The following is a 14,600-nucleotide window of genomic DNA, read 5'->3' as shown; positions in this document are numbered from 1 at the left end:
TCACAGCAAAACTTACCTGTCAACCTGGAATAACTGGCAAGTGCTAGAAATGGCCAAAAAGACACGTTGGGAGTAACAAAGACCCCGAGCCACCTTCCCAGTGTGTCCACACCACCAAGGGCACAGACGGGCATCTTCTGTGCTCTGCACCTGCGTGTCTTCCATGCTTGCCACAAGCCCTGCCTCTGCACCACAAACCCCCAGTGTCAGTTCTCACCCTGCATGGTCACATGCTGCAAGCTATACACTGATATTTTTCTCTCCTGGGCACTTTCCAGCCCTGACCACATCCCCCTAAACTCTCCCCACCTCCCCTGACCTCCCTCCAACTCCCCTGCCCTCTCCCCAGCACAGCCCAGTCTGGCATGGCCCCACAGCAGTGCCCACCACAGGGTGCTGCAGAGCTCTGGGCACTCACCCCACAGCCCCAGACCCTCTGAAGGGCACAGCAGCTCCTCGGGGGTGGAGAGGGGTGAGCCCCAGGGGTGGGGGGCATCTGTGGTACAAGGCCTGAGGAGATCCCCTTGTATGATGGAAATGCTGCAATGGAGGCCAGCTCTGTCACACAAGTGCCCACTGCCTGTCCTTGCCTGCGGCCACAGGCCTGCCACACAGCAGGACTGTAACCATGCTTGAAGAGCACTCAGGCCTTCCACCAACCAAAGGGTTCAGAAGGAAAGCACGGAAGTGGGAAGAGAGCAGCTCGGGAAAGACCAAGCGCTGGTGCTCCCTGGCAGTGCTGCTGTGGCGGGACTCTTTTCTTCTTCCCCTCTGCACACAGGCACTGCTCCCTGCAGCTGCAGAGAAGGTCTTGGAGGAAGGATCTCAGAAAAACAAGTCACTGCAGGGCCCTTTATTTTGGTTAAACTCACAGAGGGTATGGCTCCTCATTTGCACAGCCTGTGGGGCACACAAAATCTGAATAGAGTGTGAATTAGAAACCAGAGGAAGAAACATTTCTTTGTGGAAAGCATTCAGATAAGTGAAACAAAGCAAAAAGAGCAATCAAAAACCACACTCAAAACCAAAATTCACCTTAAAAAACCCACCAGAAGACAGGCTGAGCTTGTAATGAGATATGAGTCCTATGCAAAACATTACAGGAAGTTTATTCCTTATGAAAAGCATCCAGTGATTATTTTTCTCAGGGCATCCTTAATCTCATGGTTTCTTATGCTGTAGATGAGGGGGTTCAAGGCTGGAGGTACCACCGAGTACAGAACTGCCACCAGCAGGTCCAGGGATGGGGAGGAGATGGAGGGGAGCTTCAGGTAAGCAAACGTGGCAGTGCTTACAAACAAGGAGATGACAGCCAGGTGAGGGAGGCAAGTGGAAAAGGCTTTGTGCTGTCCCTGCCCAGAGGGGATCCTCAGCACAGCCCTGAAGATCTGCCCATAGGACAGCACAATGAAAACAAAACACCCAAATCCAAAACAGACACCAACTACAACTACTCCAGCTTCCCTGAGGTAGGTATCTGAGCAGGCGAGCTTGAGGATCTGGGGGATTTCGCAGAAGAACTGGTCCACAGCATTGCCTTGGCAGAGGGGTAGTGAAAATGTATTGGCAGTGTGCAGCACAGCATAGAGGAAAGCAGTGCCCCAGGCAGCTGCTGCCATGTGGACACAAGCTCTGCTGCCCAGGAGGGTCCCGTAGTGCAGGGGTTTGCAGATGGCAACGTAGCGGTCGTAGGCCATGACGGTGAGAAGAAAATACTCTGCTGACATCAAAAAGACAAACAGAAAGACCTGTGCAGCACATCCTGGGTAGGAGATGGCCCTGGTGTCCCAGAGGGAGTTGGTCATGGCTTTGGGGACAGTGGTGGAGATGGAGGACAGGTCAAGGAGGGAGAGATTGAGGAGGAAGAAGTACATGGGTGTGTGGAGGCGGTGGTCACAGGCTACCGCGGTGATGATTAGGCCATTGCCCAAGAGGGCAGCCAGGTAGATGCCCAGGAAGAGCCAGAAGTGCAAGAGCTGCAGCTCCCGCGTGTCTGCAAATGCCAGGAGGAGGAACTCAGTGATGGAGCTGCTGTTGGACATCTGCTGCCTCTGGAAGTGGAGCACTGAACAGGGAGGCAAGGACAGTGACAAGTTAGGGCATTATTCTCTGACGAAAATCAAAGCCATTTCTTATAATACATGTTCACCGCATTTTTTCCATTTCAACAAGATCTCTGTTCAGCTCTGTGGATGGAGCTCTGGTTGGTGCTGGCTGCGTGTGTCGTGAGGAACAGGACCTATGCGTATTGGCTGCCAAGATGTCAGCCCTGCTCTGTAGCAGTGGGTTTCTGAGAATGGTGTCTATCAGGGGGTCAGTCCTGGTGTTTGAATTGGTCAGATGAAACTGCTCCTGATGTAAAAGTGCTTGTCAGCATCTGCACTCCCAGGGCTAAGAAACCACAATCAAAACAGTGTTTGAGTGAGAGGTGGGGGTTAAGAGCTCTCCACTATCTCACCTGGAGTTTTTCTTGGATTTTAGAAACCCTCATCACTTCTGCTTCACTCGGAGAAAACAAAGTGTGTCCTGTGAGGCAAGAGGATTGCCTGTGGCTTAGTGCAGAGTGAGGGGAGCTGCTCTGTCACTCTGTCTTCTTGCCAGCTACCCTGGGCACTCACCTTTCTGAGATGGAGTGTATTCACAGCCCTGTGTTAACCTGAAAAGACTCCAGGCACTACTGAAAGCAGAGACACCCACTGTCCAACACCAAGAGTCTCCCCCATTCTCAAGGTCTTTGTACCCCACTTCTTGCCAAAGACACACATGGTTCGTTTCACAATCCCAACAGCATTTCCTCAGTCATAGTGTCTCTGTGCTTCTCCATGGGGCATTCAGAAACACCAAGATGCTATGGGACAGACCTGCATCCTGGAGGGCAGCTCACAGCTTGGAAGGTCACCCCAAGAAAATAGCCAAGTGTCCTGATGATGGTATCTCAGGAAGGGAGAGTCAGCTCCTTTGATAAGGAATGATGCAGACTGCATTGCCCACAGCCCCACAGCTTGGAGGAGAGCTTGGACACCTGTAACCTTGTTCCCATGGACACAGCTGCATGGGAGGACCCACAAGATCAGTGTGTGACTCTGCAGCTGAAACTCCCACCCCAGAGAAACAGACAGCAAGAACAACAATAGCAATAACAGAGACTAGTGGAGAATCAAGGAAAAATGCAGTGATTGACTGGCTCAGAGAGGCAAAGGCAGAGACAGCTGAAGTCTCAGGGAAGACTTACCCTTACCCAGCTGTGCATGCCATCTCCCAGACATCAACACAGCCAGGCAGTTGTTCTCAGTCCCTGTGCTCTACTGCAGGAGGCTCCTATCAGATTTACTGATCCCTCAGAGTTACAGCTCAGGCGTCTCAGTGACTTGTTGAAGCATGACAGCTCCTTTTCCATTTTTTCCCCCAATTCCCCAAGAGTAGGAAACTGAAAACACAACCTCAGGAAAGCTCCTTATGTTTATAGCAATCCCTGCTTCGACCTTGCCCTTGAAAGGTTGTCTTGAAATGTCCTGGGATGATGTGGAGCTGTGAGTGATCAACACAGCACCCTCTTGTCAGGAGAAGGACCCTGCCCTGCTGCAAGTTGCTTCTTTCATCCACAGCTTCTCCGCACTCTGCTGTTAGAGTTCCCCAGGTAGGCAGAGTACTTACCCTGACCAGCAGCAGAGTCCCTGCCCCAGCACACAGCCCCCTGGGGTGCAGGGACCCTGCTCAGAAGGACAGCCCTGGGCACCCCTGGCTGCACACCCAGCTTCACACTCCGCAGCCATCCCCGGGTGAAGGCAGCTGACATGCCCTGTCCCTCTGAGGGTGCAGCAGGGAAGCTGTGCTCCAAAACGCATCTTTTTCTCTACACTGCACAAACTGTGAGAATTTGCCTAAGAGATCCCATAGGCTGTGGGATATGCCAGCTTTAGGAGATCATTCCAGGAGCCACAGCTGCATTGCCCTGCAGCAAGACACTTACCCTGTTAAGGACTGTGAAAAATTGTCTCCAAGTCAGCTCTCCTCTGTCCTCCCACCCCAGACTGCCTTTAACATCTCTCTCTGCCTCACTTCTCTCCCCTCGGTGCCTTCAGGCAGTGCCCTCAGCCCTGCTGTGCTTTGCAGAGGAGCTGCTCCTGGGCAGAGCTGTCTCTCTGCAGTGCTGCCTGCTTGCCATGAGCTCCCTCCATCCCAGGAGCCCAGCCCAGCTCAGCAGCAGAGGACCAGCCCAAGGCAGAACCTTCTCTGCCCCCTTGGGCTGCCTCCGGGTTTCCCTGGGGCTCCAGGGGAACCTGCTGGGAAACAGGCTGAAGCAATCACTGGTGTTGCCTCCCTCAGCTGGGGAGAGACACTTCTTTCCTGAAGTGAAATTCTCCTCTCAGAGACAAAGTTACATCTACATGCTACATTTCTTGGTCATATTGTTAGACAAGATACCCAGAGAGAGGCAGGCAGGGATCTCCTTTACCCCTGCTGAGGGAAGGGATCCATGGGTCAATGGAGGCATCTCATCCTGCGTTTCTACTCATGGCATTTGAAGGAGGCTCAGCTCCCTCCCATGCACACCACAAAGCCACAGGAGGTGGGATTCCTCTTGCCTCAGTTCAGGTGTGAGCAAAATAGACACCTGCATGTGAGCTCCTTGTCTCAGCTCCCATCTGAATTAATGGAGAGGAAAGGCAGGGGTCAGGTGTTCAGATGCAAATCCCTGGTGACATTTGACCTGCCAGAGGTGTTCCAAGATACATGTAGGTAACAGCAAAGTTCATAGAGACAGGGCAACATCTTGGGAATCATGTATGAGCCTGGTGGGAAATTCCTTTGGCCAAGTGACATGACAGCTTATGCCCAACTAAAGGCCAAAAGAACCTTTTCCTACTCCTTACCTTCATGGCAGTTGATACAGGTATTCATATGAACGATTGCAGTCATGTACCATAGCGAGAGCTGAGTCTCTCTCTTTTCCATCAGCTGAATTTACTATTCCTCCACTGACTGTAATGGCATGTGTCCCATGTTCGTCCCCACACTGCCTAACAGAATTCAGGGCAGGTACTCTATTTAATGTCCAAATCCAAGGCCACAGATCTACACGAGATGCCAAGGCTGGCAGGGACCTCACAGGAGCTGCAGGAAAGCAATTCCCATTCAGGGTGGGTGCGTCATAGACATCCCAGATGGCATCACAGAGAGTGTGATTTGGTGCCTGTTTGCCATACACTAAAGCCATCAGTCAGAGGCATCAGTCATCAGATGCCATCAGGGACACAAGGTCTGCTCCTTCTCCACCCAAGAGCTGCAGGCATTGCATGAACATGAAGCATGTCACACAGGGGTTTTTACTCACTCCCTTGATGATCCAACCAATGAGAAGACCAAGAATTTTCAGAGTGTGCCTGGATACATGTTGTCTTCAAGGACATCATCCTCCAAGCACAGCAATGGTCCATATCAAAACTCAGTGGAAGCTCAGAAAGGATTTCAAGGGCACCAAGATGAACTTTTGATACTTCGGGAACTGTTACAGAAGAAAAAGAGATAAGGTAGGACCACTGCTGAAATGAGGAAGAGTAGCTCTAGATAGATCTGAGGTACTCTACGTCACAGCCTCGGTTAATAGCAGCAAGGTCTCCCAGGCCTTTGAGCTGTGAGGCAGGACTCTGGAGGAGAACAACCAGCAGCGGATGCGGATCAAGCGCGGGGTTACTCAAGCAAACTGCACCCTTACCAGTCCCTGGGAACCATAGGGGCTGCATCCAAGGGTGCTGAGAGAGTGTTTTTTTCTCGAGGAGGTGCTGGTCTGTTATGACCCCAGTAAGAAAGGAACTCGGACACTGTGAGCTACATTTTAAAATTATCTTCAATAGTAGTGTAGTGGGTTGACCCTGGCTGGATGCCAGGTGCCGACTAAAGCTGCTCTATCACTCCCCCTTCTCAGCTGGACAGGGGGTAGAAAATATAACAAAAGGCTCGTGGGTCAACTTAAGGACAGTTTAATAAACTGAAAGCCAAGGTCACGCGCGAAAGCAAAGAAAAACAAATGATATTATTCTCTACTTCCCATCAGCAGGCAATGTCTAGCCACTTCCTGGGAAGCAGGGCTTCAGAACGCGTAGTGGTTGCTCCGGAAGACAAAAATGCCCCCCTTCCGTCTCCCTTTACTTAGCTTTTATATCTGAGCTGACATCATATGGTATGGAATATCTGTTTGGTTAGTTTAGGTCAGCTGTCCTGGTTATGTCCCCTCCCGAGATCTCGCCCTGCCCCAGCCTGCCGTTGAGGGGGGGGGCAAAAATGTTGGGGAGACAGCCTTGATGCTGTGCCAGCACTGCTCAGCAGTAGCCAAAACACTGGTGTGTTATCAACACCTTTCTAGCTACTGATGCAGAGCACAGTGCTATGAGGGCTGCTATGGGGAGTATTAACTCCATCTCAGCCAGACCCAATACAGTCGTTAACACTATAAGGAGAGAACGATGCAGATCATCTTAGGCCCCTTTAGATGGTGGGAACCCCAGGGGGTGTAGCATTGAACGGGCCTTCTACCTGAATGCAGCAAACCATGCAGACCCTATCCATAGAAGACAGTCTCCTGTTTTGGTCATTCAAGTTACTGTAGGATTTTCTTACAAGGACCAAGTCTAGTCATCGTCTCAACAGTTTAACAGAAATTGAGGAGATTGAAGTAGACGGACGCCTGTAATCTTGAGAGCAGACAGCAGACGACGCTTTATTGCTAAAACACACACATACTTATAGTCACATATTCTGCAAAGTCACTGTACACGCGCACAAGCATGAAATATGATTGGTTGTATCAATGCTGTACTCGCGCATAAACATAAGATATAATTGGTTATATCAACTAAAACACGCGAAACTTGTCTCAGTCTAATTGTTCAAGATAAACTGCCGAATTGCAGTTCTTTGTGCCAAGTTCCCTTTATCTTGGAATGTGCACCTGTGTTGTTCTAATTGGCATCTTTCTTTTTTTGTCTTCTTGTTTATTCTGTTCAAGGTCTTCTAAAGGTATCTGAAATGCTCTTGCGACCGTTAGCTAAATATGTGTCCACAATTCCCCCTTTTTTGCTTTTCAACAAGTAACAACATGCTGTATTGCCCTTTGCAAAAACCTATGAACGCAGCTAATTAAACACGGCAAAAGCAACATTATACCTAATAAAATCCATAAGAATAAAAGACTGTTCAGGTAATGCCAATGACACACAAAAAGAGGTTTGATTAATAGCTTTTGTCAGTGTCACCCAAACATACTTGGCACTGGTGAGGCCGCACCTCGAGTACTGTGTTCAGTTTTGGGCCCCTCACTACAGGAAAGACATTGAGCTGCTTGAGCGTGTCCAGAGAAGGGCAACCAAGTTGGTGAGGGGCCTTGAGCACAAGTCTTATGAGGAGCGGCTGAGGGATCTGGGGCTGTTCAGTCTAGAAAAGAGGAGGCTGAGGGGAGACCTTATCACTCTCTACAACTACCTGAAAGGGGGTTGTAGTGAGGTGGGTGTTGGTCTCTTCTGTCAGGTGTCTGGAGATAGGACAAGAGGAAATGGCCTCAAGTTGAGGCAAGGGAGATTTAGGTTAGATATTAGAAAAAATTTTTTTACTGAGAGGGTTGTCAAACATTGGAATGGGCTGCCCAGGGAAGTGGTTGAGTCACCATCCCTGGAGGTATTCAAAAAGCGAGTGGACAGGGTACTCCAGAGCATGGTTTAGGGGGCATGGTTAACGGTTGGACTTGATGATCTTGAAGGTCTTTTCCAACCGAAATGATTCTATGATTCTATGATTCTATGATTCTTACTGTCCCACGGTGTTAAATGATGTGGATCAATCACCGGTGCCACTGTCATGCTGCTTACTACAGTCAGCCTGTTCCATATCAATCTCAGCATAAGGTTTCGTCCATTTAGTTGGAATCCACTTTGGCCCATTTTCTGTAATGACACAAGCATAACCTTGGTCCCACGTTATTACTTTAAAAGGTCCCTCCCATTGCTGACGCTCAATATTTTTAACCCAGACTTTCCACCCATTATCAATATTTTGAATCCCACTATTCATTGTTTGAAAATGCCGAACTACAGGGGGGACAACTGACTCTCCACGCAGGGACAAAAAATTCATCACATATATTGCTTTCATGAGTCTATTTGAAGGAGGTTCCCCTAATTCCCCCTTTTTTTGTTTTTCCAAAAAGTCTTTTAACACTTTATGAGTACGTTCGATTATAGCTTGACCTGTGGGAGAATGAGGAATGCCGGTAATATGAGTAACTCCCCATTGCTGAAAAAATTCCTGAGTCCGTTGTGCTATAAAACATGGTCCGTTATCTGTTTTTATCTGGGCTGGGACACCCATTACTGCAAATGCTTGTCGTAAGTGTGTTTGTAGATGTCGACTTGTTTCGCCCGCAAGTGCTGTGGCCCATATCATGAAGGAATATGTATCAACAGAAACATGAACATAACACAATTTTGCACAAGCTGGTACATGAGTCACATCAGTCTGCCACAATTGCAAGGATTGCAGACCCCTAGGATTTACAGCGCCATCTCTGTGCCCAGATAATTTCTGGCACTCAGCACAGGATTGAATGATGGCTTTGGCATCTGCTACAGAAATTTGAAACTGTTTGGCTAATACTTTCGCTGGTTGGTGGAAAAAACTATGAGCTCTGCGTGCCTGTAGAAGTTTATTGGGGGGTGGCCCAGTCCATACAGGATTAGCTGGCAAATCAGCTCGTTTATTCCCTTCTGTGATCCATCCAGGCAAACTGGTGTGACTTCGCACATGCATTATGTAATAACACTTTGTCCGTTGGTTTAACAGAAACAGCAGCATCTTAAATTTTTCAAACAATGTGATGTTATCAATTTCTTTCAAATAAGCCCTTCTCAAGCGTTTTACTACACCTACCACATATAAAGAATCAGCAATAATATTGACCTCAACATCCTGCCACTTTTTAAATACTTCTATTACAGCTTGAAGTTCCACCACTTGGGGGGAGCCTTCACATGTGACAATGTGATTTTTCCATACCTGACCTTCTTTCCAAACTACTACTGCCTTTCCTGTTTTTCCACTGCCATCCGTAAATACTGTAGGACCATCAGTAGGTAACTCTGCACACAATTCTTTTTCTTCTAGTTGTATATTTTGTAGCAAGGTAAACATTTTGTGTGCAGGAAGATGAATATCTATCTTTCCTTCGAAATCTGCAAAAGCAATTTGTAAAGTTAGACTATTCTGTAGACACCATTGTCAATATCCTTGAGTCAAAGGAACGACAATCGTGTGTGGTTCTTGTCCACAAATCTCAATAATCCGACGTCTCCCCTTTATAATTAATTCTGAAATCATTTCAATTCGAGAAAATATGGGTTTTCGGGCCTGGTGAGCTGAAAAGATCCATTCTATTATTAACAAGTCTTTGTGACTTCCCTCCCATTGATATATGATCCCGAGGGGTTGTTTTTCTCGGTTTAAAATGCTAAGATTAATGTCAAGATTTTCTTTAGTTCTAAAAGCCTGACTCTGGGATATTAGATCTGCTATCTTTTGTAATGCTTGTTTACCTTGAGGGGTCAATTGTCGAGGTGCCATTAAGGTAGTGTCGCCTCGTAACATTTCAAATAAAGGGGTCAGAAGCTCATTATCTATTCCCAACAGTGTTCAAACCCAATTGATTGTCCCCAGTAATTTTTGCACATCATTCAGTGTTTCAATCTTGTCTGTAATTTCCATTTTTTGTAGAACTATAGTTTTTTCTAAAATCTTCCAGCCTAAATATTTCCATGGTTGCATTTTTTGTACCTTTTCTGGTGCTATTTTTAAACCAAAATCAGACAATTGTGTAGTCAGTTCTTTGAGCTTTTCGGATAACTCTCTTTTCCCTGCTATCAAGATATCATCCATATAGTGATAAATAATCAAGTCTGGATTTTGTTGTCTAAACCCTTTTAGAGCTTGGGATACATAGGATTGGCATATGGTTGGAGAATTTTTCATTCCTTGTGGCAGAACTACCCAATGGTAACGTTCCATGGGTTCCTGTTTGTTTATGGTGGGGATAGAAAAGGCAAATTTTTCTGCATCTTTTGGGTCTAAATATATTGTAAAGAAACAATCCTTTAAATCAATAATCAAAATGTTCCATCCTTGTGGAATCATGGTAGGCGTGGGTAACCCTAATTGAAGGGCTCCCATATTTTCCATTACTTCATTTATCTTTCTTAAATCATGCAGTAGTCTCCATTTCCCAGATTTTTTTGGAATGACAAAAACTGGTGTATTCCAAGGGCTCGTGGTATTCACCAAGTGCCCTTGTTCCAATTGCTCCTGTACTAACTGTTTCAAGATGGCGACCTCAGATTCAGTCAGCGGCCATTGATCTACCCAAATCGGTTCCTCTGTTTTCCATTTCAGTTTTAGGCATGGTCGCCCGTCAATGGCCGCGCCACAAAATTGTCTCCTGTACTAAGCACACATCCCATTTGACTTAATGCATCCCTGCCTATCAGGTTCATAGGGATATTGGTTACATAAGGTTTGATATAAGAAACTGAATTTTGACAAATCAATTGAATCATATATTTGCTTTGTCGAGTTTTTGATAATCCTCCCACACCGAACAGTTTCGAATCCATCTCAGAAAGCTCCCAAGTAACAGGCCAGTCCTCCCACGACAGAACTGTTACATCTGCTCCAGTGTCCACTAATGCTTGTAATTTTATTTTTTCTGGCCTGTTCTTGGCATTTTGTAACTCTGCTGATATACTAGGTTTTGTTTTATTGATCTCCATTGACCACATAATTTGAGCTTCTAATCCCGTAGATCCAAACCCTGCATTGCCACGCTGTTGAATAACCTTACATGGTACATTTGCTTTAAAAGGGACTAGCTGTGCAATTCTGCTTCCTTCCTGTATCGATACTGGTGGAGACGGCATCCAAATCATAGCATAAATACGGCCTGTGTAGTCTGCCTCAATCACCCCGGGAAGCACAAAAATTCCTTGTAATGTTATACTAGACCGTCCCAACAACAGGGCACTAAGCCCATTACCTGATGGTCCTTGTGCGTTTACTGGCACATGGTGTACCTGAGAGTTCCAGAGTAGAATGGTTTCTATTGTTGAGACATCCACTCCGGCACTTCCAGCTGTTCGGGCTGGCAATTCTGCCAGACATCCTTCTTGGCACCGTTCTGGGATCCTTTCGGAGCTGTTGGGGTCATCGCACTGCTCCTCGCACTCTTCTTGTAGTTTCCCAGCGATGGGGTACCTCGAGGTGGCAGAGCTACACCTTCATTTGTGAAACAAGATCTACATTGGTTAGCATAACATCTCCCTTTATGACAACGAGGGCATATATTAGGCCCAGCTTCCACTTTGTTTCGCCCTTCTTTACACTGAAATTGCAAATGTCCCGGTTGTCCACATTTATAGCATTTCTTAACATTTTTTGTATCCATTCGCATGGCTACAGCAAAAGCATTGGCCATTAATGTAGTTTTATGCTCCAAAGACCCAACTTTGTTACAGGCCTCTATCATATCTACTAGCGTCACTCTTCCTGGCATCGATTGTAGTATTTTTTTACAGTCTGCATTTGCATTTTCCACAGCCAATTTTATTATCAATGCTTCTTTGGCATCAGCATTATCTATTTGCTTTTCAATAGCATCTCGCAGACGATCAATAAAGGACAGATAAGGTTCCGTATTACCCTGCCTTATACTTGTAAATGATTGTTCTGACTTTCCAGCTTCAGGCAAGGTTACCATTGCCTTCAGAGCCAAGGAAGCTGATTCTTGTAATACTTCCATGGGTAGCCTCGCTTGCCTATTAACATCTGCAAAGTCACCAGTCCCTATCATTTGTGCAGAAGTGATCATATACCTCGGATCTCCTTCTGGGCGGTCCAAATTTCTTAGTGCCGCTAAATCACATAATTCTGCCCATTTCACCTTCCATAATAGATGCTGAGTTGGGGTTAAAATCATTGTAGCCAATTGTGTACAGTCAAAGCCCGTTAAAATTTGACCAGAAAATATATTCTCCAATAACGCCTGACTAAACGGAGCAGACAGTCCATTAGCCATTACTGTTTTCCGTACTTCTTTTATTAAATCCCAATTGAACGGTTGGCACACGTTTGGGGCATTCTGCCTGACTGTAACTGGAAAAGCTACAGGATTTAGACCTTCGGTTAACATTTTATCATTTATGTCCTTCCATCGCTTTCTTATAGCTTCTCCTGGGGATGTATCTGTCTCATAGGGAGGTGCAGAGGGGATAGGTCTCTGCTCGAGAGGCAGGTTACTTAAAGGTTGATCGTTGCCTCCATTAATGACATCTCCCTTGGTGTTTAATTCCTCCTCACTGTCCGAATTATTTACCACCTCGCCACATGCACTTCTCTTTTTTTCCGGGGTATCTTCAATTGAAATTTTTACAGCAGCAGCCACCTCCTTTTCTGCCTTAAGGGCTTCCAACGTTTCCAGCACCAATCTCCACGTAGCAGAGATTTTCTGAGCATTCACGTCCCCACACGATACAAAGTCCCAAATTACTTTTCCCATTTCTTCCCAATTTTTAACTTCAAAGACATCTACATTCGAAGTGGGGGCACCATGGTCCTTAAGCCACTTCAGCATCATACGTAAAGTATTTGAATCATACTTAATCCCTCTCACGGAGAGGATATGCGAAAGCATTTGTACAATTGCCCCTTCTTCCACAGACATCTGGGCACCCATTTTAATTCTCTTAGCCGCTCACTTTACTTCCAAACGAGCAGGGTGATTGGTCTCCCGGGAGAAGGTTGTCCGCTCACTCCAGCTGGCTAGACGATCGTTCGGCTAGAGTCTCCTCCGGATGCACTTCCAGCAATTCCAGCGTTTTCTCGGCCCGCAATCATGTCGGGGTCACCATTTGAGGAGATTGAAGTAGACGAACGCCTGTAATCTTGAGAGCAGACAGCAGATGAGGCTTTATTGCTAAAACACACACATACTTATAGTCACATATTCTGCAAAGTCACTGTACACGTGCACAAACATAAAATATGATTGGTTATATCAACGCTGTACGCGCACATAAACATAGGACACAATTGGTTATATTAACTAAAACACGCGAAACTTGTCTCAGTCTAATTGTTCAAGATAAACTGCCGAATTGCAGTTCTTTGTGTCAAGTCCCCTTTATCTTGGAATGTGCACCTGTTTTCTTCTACTTGGCATCTTTCTTTTTTTGTCGTCTTGTTTATTCTGTTCAAGGTCTTCTAAAGGCATCTGGAATGCTCTTGCGACCATTAGCTAAATATGTGTCCACACCCCTCCAGGACGAGGGCTCGGGTATGGGTTCTCACACCTCTTCTGCCTGAGTACATGACGGGACAGCAGCAGGCACGTGGCTTGGAAGATCACGGTGAGGTTACTTCTGTCTGGTCAGTTGACATGCCACAAGAAGGCTGATGGGTTGGGCTATCACTCCGACACCCATTATGTCTGAGAAGCTCATAGGCCAGTAGGAGGCACATGGCCATGAAGGCGAGTGTGAGGTCATTGGAACCTCCAATCTCTTGGGGTCATTGGCCATCAGCAGACACATGGCTGGCATGTCGACTATGACATCACTTCTGCCTGAGAATCTGATAGCCAGCAGCAGGCACGTGACTTGGTGGTTGTTCTGTACCTGGAGGTTCTGGTTTCTTATGTCCCCAGTAAGAAAGGCACGTGGCCTCGGTGCAGTATCATTTAAAATGCCATTTGATAGAGCAAACACTACAAACAGTGAATAAGGCCAACTGCATACAGGGCTGTATTAGGAGAGGCATGGCCACCCAGGCAAGGGTGTGCTCATCCCTCGGGCCTCGGCACTGGTGTGGCCACATCTGGACTAGTGTGTCTGGGTGTGGGGTTCCCCGGTCTGGAGGAGGGGGGAAGAACTGGAGCGGTCCCGGAGGACATCTGCCAGGGTGGGGCCTCTTTGGAGAGGCTGAGGGACTTGGGCTTCTTTAGCCTGGTGAAGTGAAGGCTCAGGGCACTCTAGTAGTAGAGTGCACCTGCTTGAAGGGTGGCTTCAGAGATGATGGAGCTTTTCTTAGTGGTGGGAAGAGAAGGAAACCTGCACAAAGTGCAGCTTGGAAGGCTCAGACTGGATGGGTTGAGAAAGAAATGTCAGTCAAAGGGTAGCCTTGTGGTGCAAGAGGTCACCCAGAGAGAGCCCGGATCAGCCCATGGCGTTGTGTTTCAAGGAAAATACAGCCAGGCTGGAGAGACATCAGTGAAGGAACAGAAATGCTGGGGTGAGAGCTTGGTGGGAAAGCAAGATGGACGTCAACAGCCTGAAGGGAAGGAGGTAAGGCATGGGACAGGTTATGACAGCCTGCAGTAGAGATGGCCAAGTGCCCTTGCAAGGCTGAACGGCCAAACAGGTCCAAGGGATTTGTCATCTTGGATTTGACAGTAGCTTCTGCCACTGAGGCCTACCAGGTAAAACTTGTTTTGAGGCTCTGGACTTAGTTTCTTCCTCACCCCTGCTTGGGGAAACCAGGATGCACTGTACAGTTTTCCTACACTTGGCATT

At 47.1% G+C, this 14,600-nt stretch overlaps 2 protein-coding genes across 2 annotated transcripts in view; one reads left to right on the top strand and one right to left on the bottom strand.

Annotated features, from left to right (window-relative positions):
* LOC128138545 (deleted in malignant brain tumors 1 protein-like) overlaps nt 1-14,600 on the top strand; it is a gene marked incomplete at its 5' end in the record, with an annotated part of 387,383 nt that overhangs the window by 27,592 nt on the left and 345,191 nt on the right. The gene's annotated exons all lie outside the window — the stretch shown is intronic.
* On the bottom strand, nt 1,116-2,048 carry LOC128138591 (olfactory receptor 14C36-like). Its single transcript, XM_052779795.1, has one exon. The coding sequence runs from the start codon at nt 2,040-2,042 to the stop codon at nt 1,116-1,118; it is 927 nt and encodes a 308-aa protein (XP_052635755.1). The 5' UTR covers nt 2,043-2,048.

The sequence above is a fragment of the Harpia harpyja genome, unplaced genomic scaffold (genome assembly GCF_026419915.1).
Source record: "Harpia harpyja isolate bHarHar1 unplaced genomic scaffold, bHarHar1 primary haplotype scaffold_55, whole genome shotgun sequence".
Taxonomy (NCBI): Eukaryota; Metazoa; Chordata; class Aves; order Accipitriformes; family Accipitridae; genus Harpia; species Harpia harpyja.
Note: the sequence above shows the minus strand (reverse complement) of the source record. Positions and strands in the feature narration are given on the sequence as shown.